The sequence below is a fragment of the Anomaloglossus baeobatrachus genome, chromosome 1 (genome assembly GCF_048569485.1).
Source record: "Anomaloglossus baeobatrachus isolate aAnoBae1 chromosome 1, aAnoBae1.hap1, whole genome shotgun sequence".
NCBI classification, from domain to species: Eukaryota; Metazoa; Chordata; class Amphibia; order Anura; family Aromobatidae; genus Anomaloglossus; species Anomaloglossus baeobatrachus.
In genome coordinates, this window is record NC_134353.1 from 664511978 (window position 1) to 664525709 (window position 13732).

The 13732-nt window shown below is 45.9% G+C and overlaps 1 protein-coding gene across 2 annotated transcripts in view; it reads left to right on the forward strand.

The window, feature by feature from the left end:
* The first annotated feature begins 239 nt into the window (after positions 1–239).
* RBM19 (RNA binding motif protein 19) overlaps positions 240–13732 on the forward strand; it is a 146698-nt gene continuing 133205 nt past the window's right edge. For both annotated transcript variants that reach the window (XM_075320009.1, XM_075320010.1), the window contains exons 1-3: positions 240–367; positions 12004–12186; positions 12283–12408. In XM_075320009.1, the coding sequence (XP_075176124.1) occupies positions 332–367; positions 12004–12186; positions 12283–12408 (345 nt within the window). In that variant the 5' untranslated portion in view covers positions 240–331. The remainder of the gene's footprint in view (positions 368–12003; positions 12187–12282; positions 12409–13732) is intronic.

Here is a 13732-nt window from a genome sequence, read left to right on the forward strand (position 1 = left end):
GTGTGAGGATGAACTGTCCCCTTCCTATTTCAGAACGTGGAGCCTATGCTTTCCCGTACAATAACCTTGCTGGCAGTCACTATACATAGAAATGAGTTGAAACTACAGCTACACTGACCCCTGCGGGCAGAGAGCAGCAGCACAGCCCGCCATTACCACACACACAGGACGCGGAGCAGCCCTCACTGCGCGCCACAGGCAGACCCCGCCCCCATCATCTGTGCACGTGCACAGCGCTAGTCACGTGGCGTAACCCAAGATGGCGGCGCCCACGGACTAAACGTGAAGCTAAGCTAGACTCTACTACCCGGTGTTACAGCTAGGAAGCAAGATGTCGCGATTAATCGTCAAGAATCTGCCTAGTGGGGTATGTATATCTATGTAGTCTATAACGGTGTCGTGATTCCGTCCCATGTGTTAGTTGCTCTTTTCAGACTTACGGCCCCCACGTGTAGAGTTGTGCTTGTATTATTCTCTATCGCTGAGTACATCGTTATTGGGCTGCTTCTGTCACGGTGCATAGCTTTCCTAGAGCTCTGTTTTTGCATTCTTATGGTACAGAGCGGCCATCTGGGGAGGGAAAATGTTTTACAAATGCTCAAACTGGTGTATATATAAAACAAAACCCAAATCGCCATTACTTCCCTCACTGATTCCTGCTCTCCCCTGTGATGCTGCCCAGCCCCCATTGTTCTGTGCTACAGCGATGTCTGGACAGGAGCATGGTACTGCTGCAGACAATCACTGCCTACTGCTGTGCTCTACCGTAATGGGACATCTCCGCTGCTGCAGACAATCACTGCCTACTGCTGTGCTCTACCGTAATGGGACATCTCCGCTGCTGCAGACAATCACTGGCCACTGCTGTGCTCTACCGTGATGGGACATCTCTGCTGCTGCACATAATCACTGGCCACTGCTGTGCTTTACAGTGATGGGACATCTCCGCTGCTGCACATAATCACTGGCCACTGCTGTGCTTTACAGTGATGGGACATCTCTGCTGCTGCAGACAATCACTGGCCACTGCTGTGCTCTACCGTGATGGGACATCGCTGCTGCAGGCAATCACTGGCCACTGCTGTGCTTTACCGTGATGGGACATCTCCGCTGCTGCACATAATCACTGGCCACTGCTGTGCTTTACAGTGATGGGACATCTCCGCTGCTGCACATAATCACTGGCCACTGCTGTGCTTTACAGTGATGGGACATCTCCGCTGCTGCAGACAATCACTGGCCACTGCTGTGCTTTACCGTGATGGGACATCTCCGCTGCTGCAGACAATCACTGGCCACTGCTGTGCTCTACAGTGATGGGACATCGCTGCTGCTGCAATCACCGGCCACTGCTGTGCTCTACCGTGATGGGACATCGCTGCTGCTGCAATCACCGGCCACTGCTGTGCTCTACCATGATGGGAAATCTCCGCTGCTGCAATCACCGGCCACTGCTGTGCTCTACCGTGATGGGACATCTCCGCTGCTGCACACAATCACTGGCCACTGCTGTGCTTTACAGTGATGAGACATCTCCGCTGCTGTAGACAATCACTGGCTACTGCTGTGCTTTACAGTGATGGGACATCTCCGCTGCTGCAGACAATCACTGGCCACTGCTGTGCTGTACCGTGATGGGACATCACCGCTGCCCCAGAAGTTGGGACTTTTGTAATATTACGCTGATACAAAAATGTTTGGGGTCTTTTTTTTTTTCTCTTTCACAATAATTGTGCTGCGTCTCAAGAAAAAGTTTGTTGCTACATTTCAACTTTTTCTTGATTAGACAAAATTGCGTGGTCACCGTGATATGCTGTTAACCTTGGTGGCTAAGTGGACCTGTCAGCAGTTCTGACCGCTCAGAACAGGAGGCACGGATGGCAGAACTGCATTGTCGCCATGACAAACATTGTTATCCTTTTGCTCTGAGGTCAGCGCCTGTTACTCAGTGGACACGTTTGTGTTTTGAACTGGTCATGGGTCTCATGGTGGGAGCTCCACAGCTTCATAGGTATAAACAGTGGGGGAAAAGAGTATTTAGTTAGCCACCAATTGTGCAAGTTCTCTCACTTAAAAAGATAGTAATTGACATCATAGGTAGACCACAACTATGAGAGACAAAATGAGAAAACAAATCCAGAAAATCACCTTGTCTGATTTAGCAAGATTTTTTTTTTTTTTTTTGCAAATTATGATGGAAAATAAGTATTTGGTCAATAATAAAAGTTCATCTCGGTATTTTGTTATATATCCTTTGTTGGCAATGATAGAGGTCAAACGTTTTCTGTAAGTCTTACCAAGTTTGGCACACACTGTTGGTGGTATGTTGGCCCATTCCTCCATGCAGATCTCCTCTAGCAGTGATGTTTTGTGCCTGTCGCTGGGCAACACGGACTTCCAACTCCCTCCAAAGGTTTTCAATAGGTCTGAGATCTGGAGACTGGCTAGGCCACTCCAGGACCTTCATTTGCTTCTTACGAAACCACTCTTTTGTTGCCCTGGTGGTGTGTTTGGGATCATTATCATGCTGAAAGACTCAGCCACGTTTCATTTTCAATGCCCTTGCTGATGGAAGGAGGTTTGCCATCAAAATCTCACGATACATAGCGCCATTCATTCTTTCATATACACAGATCAGTCGTCTTGTTCCCTTTGCAGAGAAACAGCCCCAAAGCATGATGTTACCACCCTCACGCTTCACAGTAGGTATGGTGTTCTTTGGATTCAACTCAGCATTCTGTCTCCTCCAAACACGACGAGTTGTGTTTCTACCAAACAGTTCTACTTTGGTTTCATCAGACCATTTGACATTCTCCCAAAAGTCTTCTGGATAACCCAAATGCTCTCTAGCAAACTTCAGACGGGCCCGGACATTTACTGGCTTCAGCAGGGGAACACGTCTGGCACTACAGGATCTGAGTCCTTGGAGGCATAGTGTGTTACGGATAGTAGCCTTGGTTATGGTGGTCCCAGCTCTATGAAGGTCATTCACTAGGTCGCCCCGTGTGGTTCTGGGATTTTGCTCACCATTCTTGTGATCGTTTTGACCCCACGGGGGGAGATCTTACGTGGAGCCCCAGATCATGGGAGATTATCAGTGGTCTTGTATGTCTTGCATTTTCTTATTATTGCTCTCACAGTTGATTTCATCACATCGAGCTGCTTGCCTATTGTAGAGTCAGTCTTCCCAGCCTGGTGCAGGGCTACAATTTTGTTTCTGGTGTCTTTTGACAGCTCTTTGGTCTTCACCATAGTGGAGTTTGCACTGTGAGGCTATTTGCGCACGCTGCGTTTTTTCATGCGTTTACAACTGCAGCATAAACGCATGTGTTCTGCGTCCCTAGCAAAGTCTATGAGCGTTTTGGATGCTAAATTTTTGACAAAATCGATGCGTTCTAAAAAGCAACTTGTCACTTCTTTTGTGCGCTTTGGATGCTTTTCCCACTTTGTCTATGTCAGAGCAAGAATCCAGAGCGCATGAATTCTGCATCCACAATGCATCCAAAACACAGCTTTTCGGCTGCGTTTTGAAACGCACATGCAGTGAGAAAACGCTGCAGAATATTTGTCACGGCAGAACGCAGCGTGCGCACATACCCATCTGAGGTTGTAGACAGATGTCTTTTATACTGATAAGTTCGAATAGGTGCCTTTACTACAGGTAATGAGTGGAGGACAGAGGAGCCTCTTAAAGAAGAAAATACAGGTCTGTGAGAGCCAGAAATCTTGCATTTTTTTTAGGTGACTAAATACTTATTTTCCACCATCATTTGCAAAAACAAAATCCTGCAAAATTAGATAGTGTGATTTTTCTGGATTTGTTTTCTCATTTTGTCTCTCATAGTTGTTGTCTACCTATGATGTCAATTACAGGCCTCTCATCTCTATAAGTGGGAAAACTTGCACAATTGCTGTCTGACTAAATAACCCCCCCCCCCCACACTGTATGAGGCTGATAAGTTGGTATCAGAACTGCTGCTAGTACTTACTCAGACTACAAAACACGGATGTGTGAATCCAGCATAAAGCAGACAGTCATTGACACATGCACTCTACACCCCCTTCTATCTCACCAAGAAACTGCTGTAAGGCCCTGTGCGCACTAGAAAAAGGATTTTTCTCAAGAAATGTCTTGAGTCTGAAGGATTAGCGCACTTGCGTTAAAAAAACGCACCGAAAAACGCATGCGTTTTTACAGCGTTTTTATGCATTTTTATGCCTTTTTTTATGCGTTTTTGATGCATTTTTCCGCATGTTGATCCCTGCGTTTTTTTTACCATTATCTATGGCAAAAAACGCAGGTACCTGCAGAAAAGAAGTGACATTCACATTCTTTTTCTCAAGAAATTCTGCAGAAAGAATGTTCTTGAGAAAAAAAAACGCAGTGCGTACAGCTATTTTTTTTTCCCATAGGTTTTGCTGGGAAATGTCTGCAGAAAGGTTACAACCATTTTCTCAAGAAATTACTGCAGCAAAAACGCAGGTAACAAAGCAGTGTGCGCACAGGGCCTTACTGTTTCTTGGATTTACACTACACCTATCCCTCAGGGGCAGGAGGGGTGCGGACCACCTTCATAGCATGTTCAGAAGTGTAGTGCACAGGTGACGTGTTTTTTTTTTTTTAATGCATTTTCCTTGCTTATTTTAATCAATAAAAGCAAAGAAGAAGAATCCCAGCAAAGTCTATGAAAAGCCTGACTTGCTGTCCACACTTCGCTTTTTTTTTTTTTGCAGATTTTGTTGCTGACAAAAGAAGTAGCATCTAAATTGTTTCTGCGTTTTTTTTTTCTCTGCGTTTCTGTAACTCCCTGCAATGCTTTATCACTACATTGATTATATCGCAGCACTTCTCCTCACACATCATACATACAGCATAGTGTGCAAGGCTCACCGTAGGTCAGTAACCCAGGGTCGTCATGGTGACGACCCAGGGTTACCATGGCAGCTATCGCATTACAGGGACCCGATTGCCAGGGACAGGTAAGTGGTTCCTCTCCCTGCCTTCTGAATGCTGTGAACGCACTAATCGCAGCAATCAGGGGGTTAAACTGCCGGGAGCTGCGCAGTCACTGCTCCAGCCTGTGAGAGCCGGGTCCCAGCTGTAACATCATACAGAGATCTGGTGGAGGTACAGCGCCTGAACCCCACGATCGCCATGACGAGAAAAAAAAAAAAGTACAAAAAAAGCAGGAACAAATGCATATGAAAAAACACGCAAACACAATAAAAACTGCATGTTTTTTAACCTGCTTTTTTCCTGCCAAAATATGCTTTTCTGTGTGCAGAAAAAAAAGCACATAAAAAACAACATGGGCACGTAGCCTCAAACTTCTCAAAGTGTTGCTGATAAAACCATGTATAAGGTATGGATATCGCATTTCAGTTTTTCTGTCCAGCATTTTAACCTCATAACGACGGCCGTACGACTTAAAGCGGCGGCAAAACAGGGTACTTATTCTGTTCCGCCGCTTTAAAGCGGCGGCCCGAAAAAACCCTGTAGCGCCCCCCAGCGACCGAAAATCTCGGTGGTTTCAGCTACCGGGGGTAGCTGAGACCCCCCAGATTATGAATCGGGGTGTTTTTTTTGGACCCCGATCATGTGATCGGCGGTATACACCGTATACCGACGAACACATGAAAAAAAAAGAAATGGCCGGTAAAACTGATTTCTTTTTCATCTGACATGATCAAACATGTCAGATGAGAAAGAAATCTAACCCCCTAGTGCCCCCAAAGCCCCCGGTACCGGAGAGTCCCCCCACCCCCACCCCTACCCCCACCGGACATCCAAAATGGCGCCGAAGCGCACAGAAAACTGCCGCCGGCGCCGGCTCTGCAGTCATTTCCCTCCGATCTGAAATGATCAAACATTTCAGATCGGAGGGAAATGTCCTCCCCCTGACCCCTCCTCCGGTCCACCGGAGCCCTCTGGTCACCGGAGCCCCCTCCGGTTCTCCAGAGCCACCACCCCCCTCCCCCCTCCGGAGCGTGGAAGATGGCGGCGCACAGCGCGCGGCCGCCTTCATTCTGCTCTTTCTGCCGCATGTGACACGTCACATGCGGCAGAAAGGTGTCCCCAGGTCCCACTAGGTCACCCCCCCGTCACCCCCCCCCCCCCCCCCAAGCCCCCGGTTATACGTTACCTGTCTGCCGCTCCGGGCCCGCGATCGCCGCCTCCTTCTTCAATGCTGGCGGCGCATGCGCAGACAGCGGCTGTCAGCTGGATCCCTGCAAGCAGGGATCCTGCTGACGTCGCTGATGCACAGGCTCCACTGTGGACCGGGGGGAGGGTGAGTGCAGTGATCTGCAGCCACACTCCTCACATGGAGAGGCTGCTGTTCCAGAAAATGGGGGGTACGTTCTGTGAGCGTGCCCCTCATATTCTGGAATGAGGTTACTGCAGGTCACTCTGCCCTAGGTTGGACCGGGGCAGTGTGAGTGCAGTATTCTCAGATTACTGCACCCACACTGCTCATGGAGAGCTTGCTCTTCCAGAAAATGGGGGATACGTTCCCTGAACGTGCCCCCCATATTCTAGAAGATCCAGAGTCGGCGTGGGACCTCCAAAATGGATTACAGCGACCGGAATTTCTTTATTTTCAATAAATTGGTAAAAGAGGAATGTTTCGGGGAGTGTTTTTTCAAATAAATTTTTTTTTTGTCTTTTTTTTTTCTATTACTGACTGGGTTAGTGATGTCGGGTATCTGTTCAGATGCCGTGACATCACTAACCCCAGGGCTTGATGCCAGGTGACATTACAGCTGGTATCAACCCCATATATTACCCCGTCTGCCACCGCACCAGGGCGCGGGATGAGCTGGGGCGAAGCGCCAGGATTGGCGCATCTAATGGATGCGCCACTTCTGGGGCGGCTGCGGCCTGCTATTTTTAGGCTGGGAAGAGTCCAATAACCATGGCTCTTCCCACCCTGAGAATACCAGACCCCAGCTGTCCGCTTCACCTTGGCTGGTGATCTAATTTGGGGGGGACCCCACGTTTTTTTTTTTTTTTAAAAAACGCCTGGGGAGCCCTCCAAATTGATCACCAGCCAAGGTGAAGCTGTCAGCTGTGGTTTTCAGGCTACAGCTGTCTGCTTTACCCTAGCTGGCTATCAAAAATAGGGGGGACCCCACGTCGTTTATTTTAATTATTAATTTTTTGGGGGGCTAAATACAAGGCTAGGCACCCTTTAGTGCCACATGAAAGGCACTAAAGGGCGCCAGCTTAGAATATGCAGGGGAATGGGACGTTATATTTGTTTGACATCTATCCATTCATCCATTGTAGCATTTTACGCTGTGTGCCCACAATCAGGGTTTGCAGCGTTTTGGGCGCAGAGTGTTTTCCCTGTGTCCATAATGCTGCGTTGTGCAGTAGAAGCACAGTGGAAGGATTTTTAGAAATCCCATGCCCAATGTGCTTCTTTTCTCCGCAGCATAAACCGACCTGTGGCGCAGCTTCCCGAGCCTCAGCATGTCAATTTATGCTGCGGAGATGAGTGTTCTCTGCAGGTAGCATAGAGCTCCACAGCGGCCTGAACCCAAATCGTGGGCTTGGGCAGCTGCGTTCTCCCGTGGACAACACTCACATCTCTGCAGGAGGCTGACACTGTGTACTAGATGCCGTGTCGCTGGATCATGGCCACATAGCCTAACAGTGAGACATTTGTTGCTACAGCAACATTTTTGTGAAGTACCTGTGGATTCAAAATGCTTACTATACTCCTGAATAAAATCCAGTTTCCAAAATGGGGTCACTTGTGGGGGTTTTCTGATGTATAGGTACCCAAGGGGCCCTGCTAATGTGACATGGTGCGCGCAATTTATTTCAACTTTTCCAGAATTCAAATGGTGCTCCCTCCATTCCAAGCCCTCCCATTTATCCAAACAGGTTTTTGGCCACATGTGGGGTATCCCTGTGCTCATAAGACATTGGATAACAATCTGTGGGGTCCACGGTTTGTTGTTGTCTCTTGAAAAAGTGAGAAATTTGATGCTAAAGCAACAGTTTTGTGAAAAAAATGAAAATTTTCAATATGGCAACCTAAGCTTATCAAATTCTGTGAAGTACTCGTGGATTCAAACTGCTCACTAAACACCTTGATAAAAGCCTTGAGGTGTCTTGTTTCCAGAATGAAGTCACTTGTGGGGGACCGCCACTGTTTAGGCACCTCAGGGGCTCTCCAAATGCAACCTGGCGTCCGCTATTGATTCCAGCCAATTTTGCAGTCAAATGGCACTCCTTCCCTTCCGAGCCCTGCCATGCGCCCAAACAGTTGATTTCCACCACATATAAGGTATCGCCAAACTCAGGAGAAATTGCACAATAAATGTTATGCTGAATTTTTCCCTTTTACTCTTGTAAAAAAAAAAGCTACCTGGTTGAAATAACAATTTTGTGGTAAAATTTTTTTTTTTTTTTTTCATGGCTCAACGTTATAAAATTCTGTGAAGCACCTGAGGGTTCAGGGTACTCACCAAACATCTAGATAAATTCCTTGAGGGGCCTAGTTTCCAAAATGGGGTCACTTGTGCGGGGTTTCTGCTGTTTAGGTACCTTAGGGGTACTCCAAATGCGACATGGTGCCCGCAATCTTTTTCAGCCAAATTTCCTTTCTAAAATTCAAATATTGCTCCTTTCGTTCCAAGCCCTCCCATTTGTCCAAACAAAGGTTTCAGACCACATGTGAGGTATCACCGCGCTCATAAAAAAGTGGTTAACAAACCTTGAGGTCAAATTTTTGGAATTACCTCTTGAAAAAGTGAGAAAATTGATGCTAAAGCAACATTTTTGAGAAAATTATTAAAATTTTCAATATGACAACGTAACGTTAACAAAATCTGTGAAGTACCTGTGGATCTAAAATGCTCACTATACCCCTAGATAGAAGCCTTGAGGGGTCTAGTTTCCACAATGGCGTCACTTGTGAGGGATTTCTTCTGTTTAGGTACCTTAGCGGACCTGTAAATGCAACATGGTGCCCGCAATCTATTTCAGCCAAATTTGCTTTCCAAAATTCAAATATTGCTCCTTCTGTTCCGAGCCCTCCCATTTGTCCAAACAGAGGTTTCTGACCACATGTGGGGTATCGGCGCGCTCATAAGAAAGTGGGGAACAAGTTTTGAGGTCCATTTTGTTGTGTTATTTCTTCTAAAAGTGAATAAATTTGGGTTAGAGCAACATTTTTAGGTAAAATTTAATTTTTGCTTTTTTTCATTCCACATTGCTTTTGTTCATGTGAAGCACCTGAAGGGTTAATAAACTTCTTGAATGTGGTTTTGAGTACTTTGGGGGGTGCAGTTTTTAGAATGGTATCACTTTTGGGTATTTTCTGTCATCTAGGCCTATTGAAGTCACTTCAAATGTGATGTGGTCCCTAAAAAACTGGTTTTGTAAATTTTGATGTAAAAATGAGAAATTGCTGATAAACTTTGAACCCCTCTAACTTCCTAACAAAAAAAATTTTGTTTCCAAAATTGTGCTGATGTAAAGTAGACATGTGGGAAATGTTATTTATTAACTATTTTGTGTCACAGAAATCTCTGGTTTAACGGTATAAAAATTCAAAAGTTGAAAATTGCTAAATTTTCAAAATTTTTGCCAATATTCAATTTTTTTCATAAATAAACACAAAAAATATTGTCCTAAATTTGGTACTAACATGAAGTCCAATATGTGACGAAAAAACAATCTCAGAATCACCGGGATCCGTTGAAGCGTTCCAGAGTTATAACCTCATGAAGTGACACTGGTCAGAATTGCAAAATTTGGTCTGGTCATTAAGGTGAAAATTAGCTCCGTCACTAAAGGGTTAATAGTATCAAAACTCCTCCAGTCGCCTTTTAATTACAACCAGTTCTTGTTTTACAGTTAAAAGGGTTGCCCAGATCTGTGATATTATTGGGATAGGTCATCAATATCATATCGGTTGTTGTCTGACTCAACCACCAATGAGCTGTTGCCAGTTCTCTCAGCGAGCATATGTGATAGTGGATGGTTCCGCACACTGTGAAGTTGCTATGACCGGGTAGAGCGTGTACGAAGCTTTGCTTTTCTTGCCCTGTTCATGGTCTACAAACGGCCGCTGCCAGAGCTGATGACTATTAAATGGTATGGTGTTCGAAATTGAGTTCCCAATACTGTAGTGTTGAGCGAGTAGTTAACTATTCATACTCACTATGCTGTTAGCGAGTACTGTCCACTACTCACATATTCATTACGAGTAGCGGGCACAATGTAAGTCAATGGGAAATACTCGCTAAGTAGAGAGTAACCTGAAAGTCGAACTTTTCGTGCGAGTAGCAAATAGTACGGCTTTCAGGTTACTCGATACTTAGCGAGTATTTCCCTTTGACTTACCTTGTGCCCGCTACTCATAACGAATATGCAAGTAGTGGACAGTACTCGCTAACAGCATAGCCAGTACGAATAGTTAACTACTTGCTGAACACTTCCCACCAATCTGAGATTGGTGATCAATCTTAAAGGGAACCTGTCATCAGAAATTTTGCTTTAAACCTAAAAGCTTCCCCCTCTGCAGCTCCTGGGCTGCATTCTAGCAAGGTTCCTGTACATTTTGTGGCCCCTTTTAAACCAAATTAAATACTTTATAAACTTGTACCTTTTGCTCTGTAAATTTTGTAAATCGTCCATGGGGGCGGGCTCTCTACTGACTGTTGCTGTTCCTCCAGCAGATTTATGCCGCCCCCAACGCTGAATTTCATATCTCAGGATGCCGCCCCTGGGCGCCCGTGGTCCCGCACATGCGCTGTGCGACTGTGCACTGTGTGCACGTGTGACCGCTGGTGACGTGTTGCGCAGGCACGAGGTTATGGGCGGCGCTGTGAGTGTCATCAGCAAGTGCCGCCCATAACCTCGTGACCGCACTTTCCCCTCTTCCTCCAGCGTTCTGCGCAAGCGCTTGCTGGCCAGATGACCCGACGTCACCTCTTTCCCATCTTGCCCTGCTGCAGGGTAAGATGGGAAGGAGGTGACGTCGGGTCATTTGGCCGACGAGCGCTTGCGCAGAACGCTGGAGGCAGTGGGGGAAAGCACGTCCACGAGATTATGGGCGGGCACTTGCAATGCAATCACAGCGCCGCCCATAATCTCGTGCTTGTGACATACGCCAGCAGCGATCCTGGCGTGGACGACACCTCGGGCGCAGTGGGCGGCGTCCTGATGGATAAAATGGAGCGTGGAGGGACGGCGGCAATGTGCTGGAGGAACAGCAACGGTCAGCAGAGAGCCCGCCCCCATGGACGATTTACAAAATTTGCATAGCAAAAGGTACAAGTTTATAAAGTATTTAATTTGGTTTAAAAGGGGCCACAAAAAGTACAGGAACCTTGCTAGAATGCAGCCCAGGAGCTGCAGAGGGGGAATCTTAGGTTTATAGCTAAATTTCTGATGACAGGTTCCCTTTAAGCCAAATAGCATAAATGCATCATAGTTCACTGCTGTAACTATTGTAATATAATTCATGTACCTAAACTAAAAAAGACAAACAAATCGGAGCTCTTATCAAATTGTTCAGAAGCAGCAGATACAGGTGACGAGTATCATACATTTTTGATTGGTCACTTATGAATCATTGTTTGACAGATGCATTTTTTTAGTCCATGTGAATATTTTAGTAATTTTTGATGTCCAAATTCTTTTTAGTTTTCATTCTATGAATTATATAAAAGTTGGGACTAATATGCAGTTAGGAACTAGTCGGATGCTTTATGGAGGAACGTAATACACTTAAAAGAAGCAATTTATTTATTATCAGTTCAAAACAGAGAGATGAATGGTATGGATTTACTTTAATAGTTTTATTGGCGGTGATAAACCACACTATCCAGGCCTGGCATCTTCCCTGAGCATTGCTCACCTTATACTCAGGTGTAAAACTATTTTCAGTTCTCCTAATACAAGGACTTTTCACATAACCCCAGACGTTAGGCTGCATTCAATGCATGATTTTATTTATTTATTTTTTTTATTGTTTTCTAAAGTTGAAGGAAGATCGATTCCGAGAGCTGTTTGCTGCGTTTGGCAATTTAACTGACTGCACCCTGAAATTTACAAAGGATGGAAAATTCCGGAAATTTGGCTTCATTGGTTTTAGCACAGAAGATGAGGCTAAAGCCGCTCTCGGCCACTTCAACAAGAGCTTCATTGACACATCCCGTATTTCTGTAAGTAAGCCAAATACATTACCGGTGGTGGCGAGTGGAATCAAACTTTTTTTTTTTCTTTTTATCATCTTATTTAGTTTTTCTTTCCTTTTAAAGGTGGAGCTTTGTAAATCATTTGGTGATGCTACGAAAAGTAGACCATGGAGCAAGTACTCCCAAAGTAAAAGCAAGGATGTCACAAAAAATGAGGTTGTAGCACATGAAAAACCAGAAAACAAAAAGGTAAAGTAAAAGAAGTAGACTATTAAAGTAAAAGGGTACGCTGATAATAAACAAACACTTACCCTGTCAGGTGCAACAATAATAAGGCTATGTGCCCACAGGGGAAAGTGTCCTGCGGTTATATCCGCAGGAACTCAAAGAAAACTGCAGCACAACTTTGTCTGTTTCCATGCTGCGGTTATATTGCGGAATGTCCTGCGGATATGCTACAGGCGTTCTGTAATGAGGATACAGTACCATGGCTTTGGCACTGCATCCTCAATGCAGAACAAGTGCTAGTGATCGGGGCGTTCATACCTCCATCACGCAGCACTTCTCTCCTGTCTCCGGCCGTGTTTACACTTTGAAAGAGAAGGTGGGCGGGCCTGAACGAGCTCCGGCTGTGACTTGACCGGAGCTCGTGCAGGCCCTGCCCACCTAAAAATCAAAAATCAAAATCTTTATTTTTTTATAGCGCTAACATATTCCGCAGCGCTTTACATACATACGCAACACTGTCCCCATTGGGGCTCACAATCTGAAGTCCCTATCTGTATGTCTTTGGAGTGTGGGAGGAAACCGGAGTACCCGGAGGAAACCCACGCAAACACGGGGAGAACATACAAACATACAAACTACTTGCAGATGGTGTCCTTGGTGGGATTTGAACCCTAGACCCCAGCGCTGCAAGACTGCAGTGCTAACCACTGAGCCACCATGCCGCACACCTCCTCCTTCCTGCTCCTGTGCACCGAGGGAAAATGACCAGGTGTCTGCTATCAAGGCAGGTAAGTATGGGACCAAGGCAGGGGATTTCCGCAGGTAATGCCGCAGGAATAATTGACATGCAGTTATGTGCGGCTGCGGGATATCCGCAGTATATTCCGCAACCGCACATTCCGCAACGTGGACACAGCACTCCCCATGTCCCATAGGATAACATGGGGAATGTCTGTACATGCTGAAACCTGCGGATTTATCTGGAAAATCCAGATAAATCTGCAGGTTTTCCGTGGCAAAATCCGCAGAAGCAAGCTCCCGTGGGCACAGGGCCTAATATTGCTGGAGTGTTCGGATAGGGTGGCATGTATGGTCCTAGTTCCAGTAGTAGGGCTAAGTAACACCATAATCATTGACCCAACCAAATTAAAAGGTTGTCCATGTTCAGGAAAGTGGGCCCCAAACTTGTAAAATACCTAAAATAACCGCAGCAGTTATTTGCCCTCCTTTGTTCCAGCCCTGCTCAAGTTTTAGCGTTTTGGCTGCAGCATTGATCAAATGTCAACAGCGTGCATCAACACTATAGCTAATCACGGCGTTCAGCAGCTGGGCCAATGATTATGGC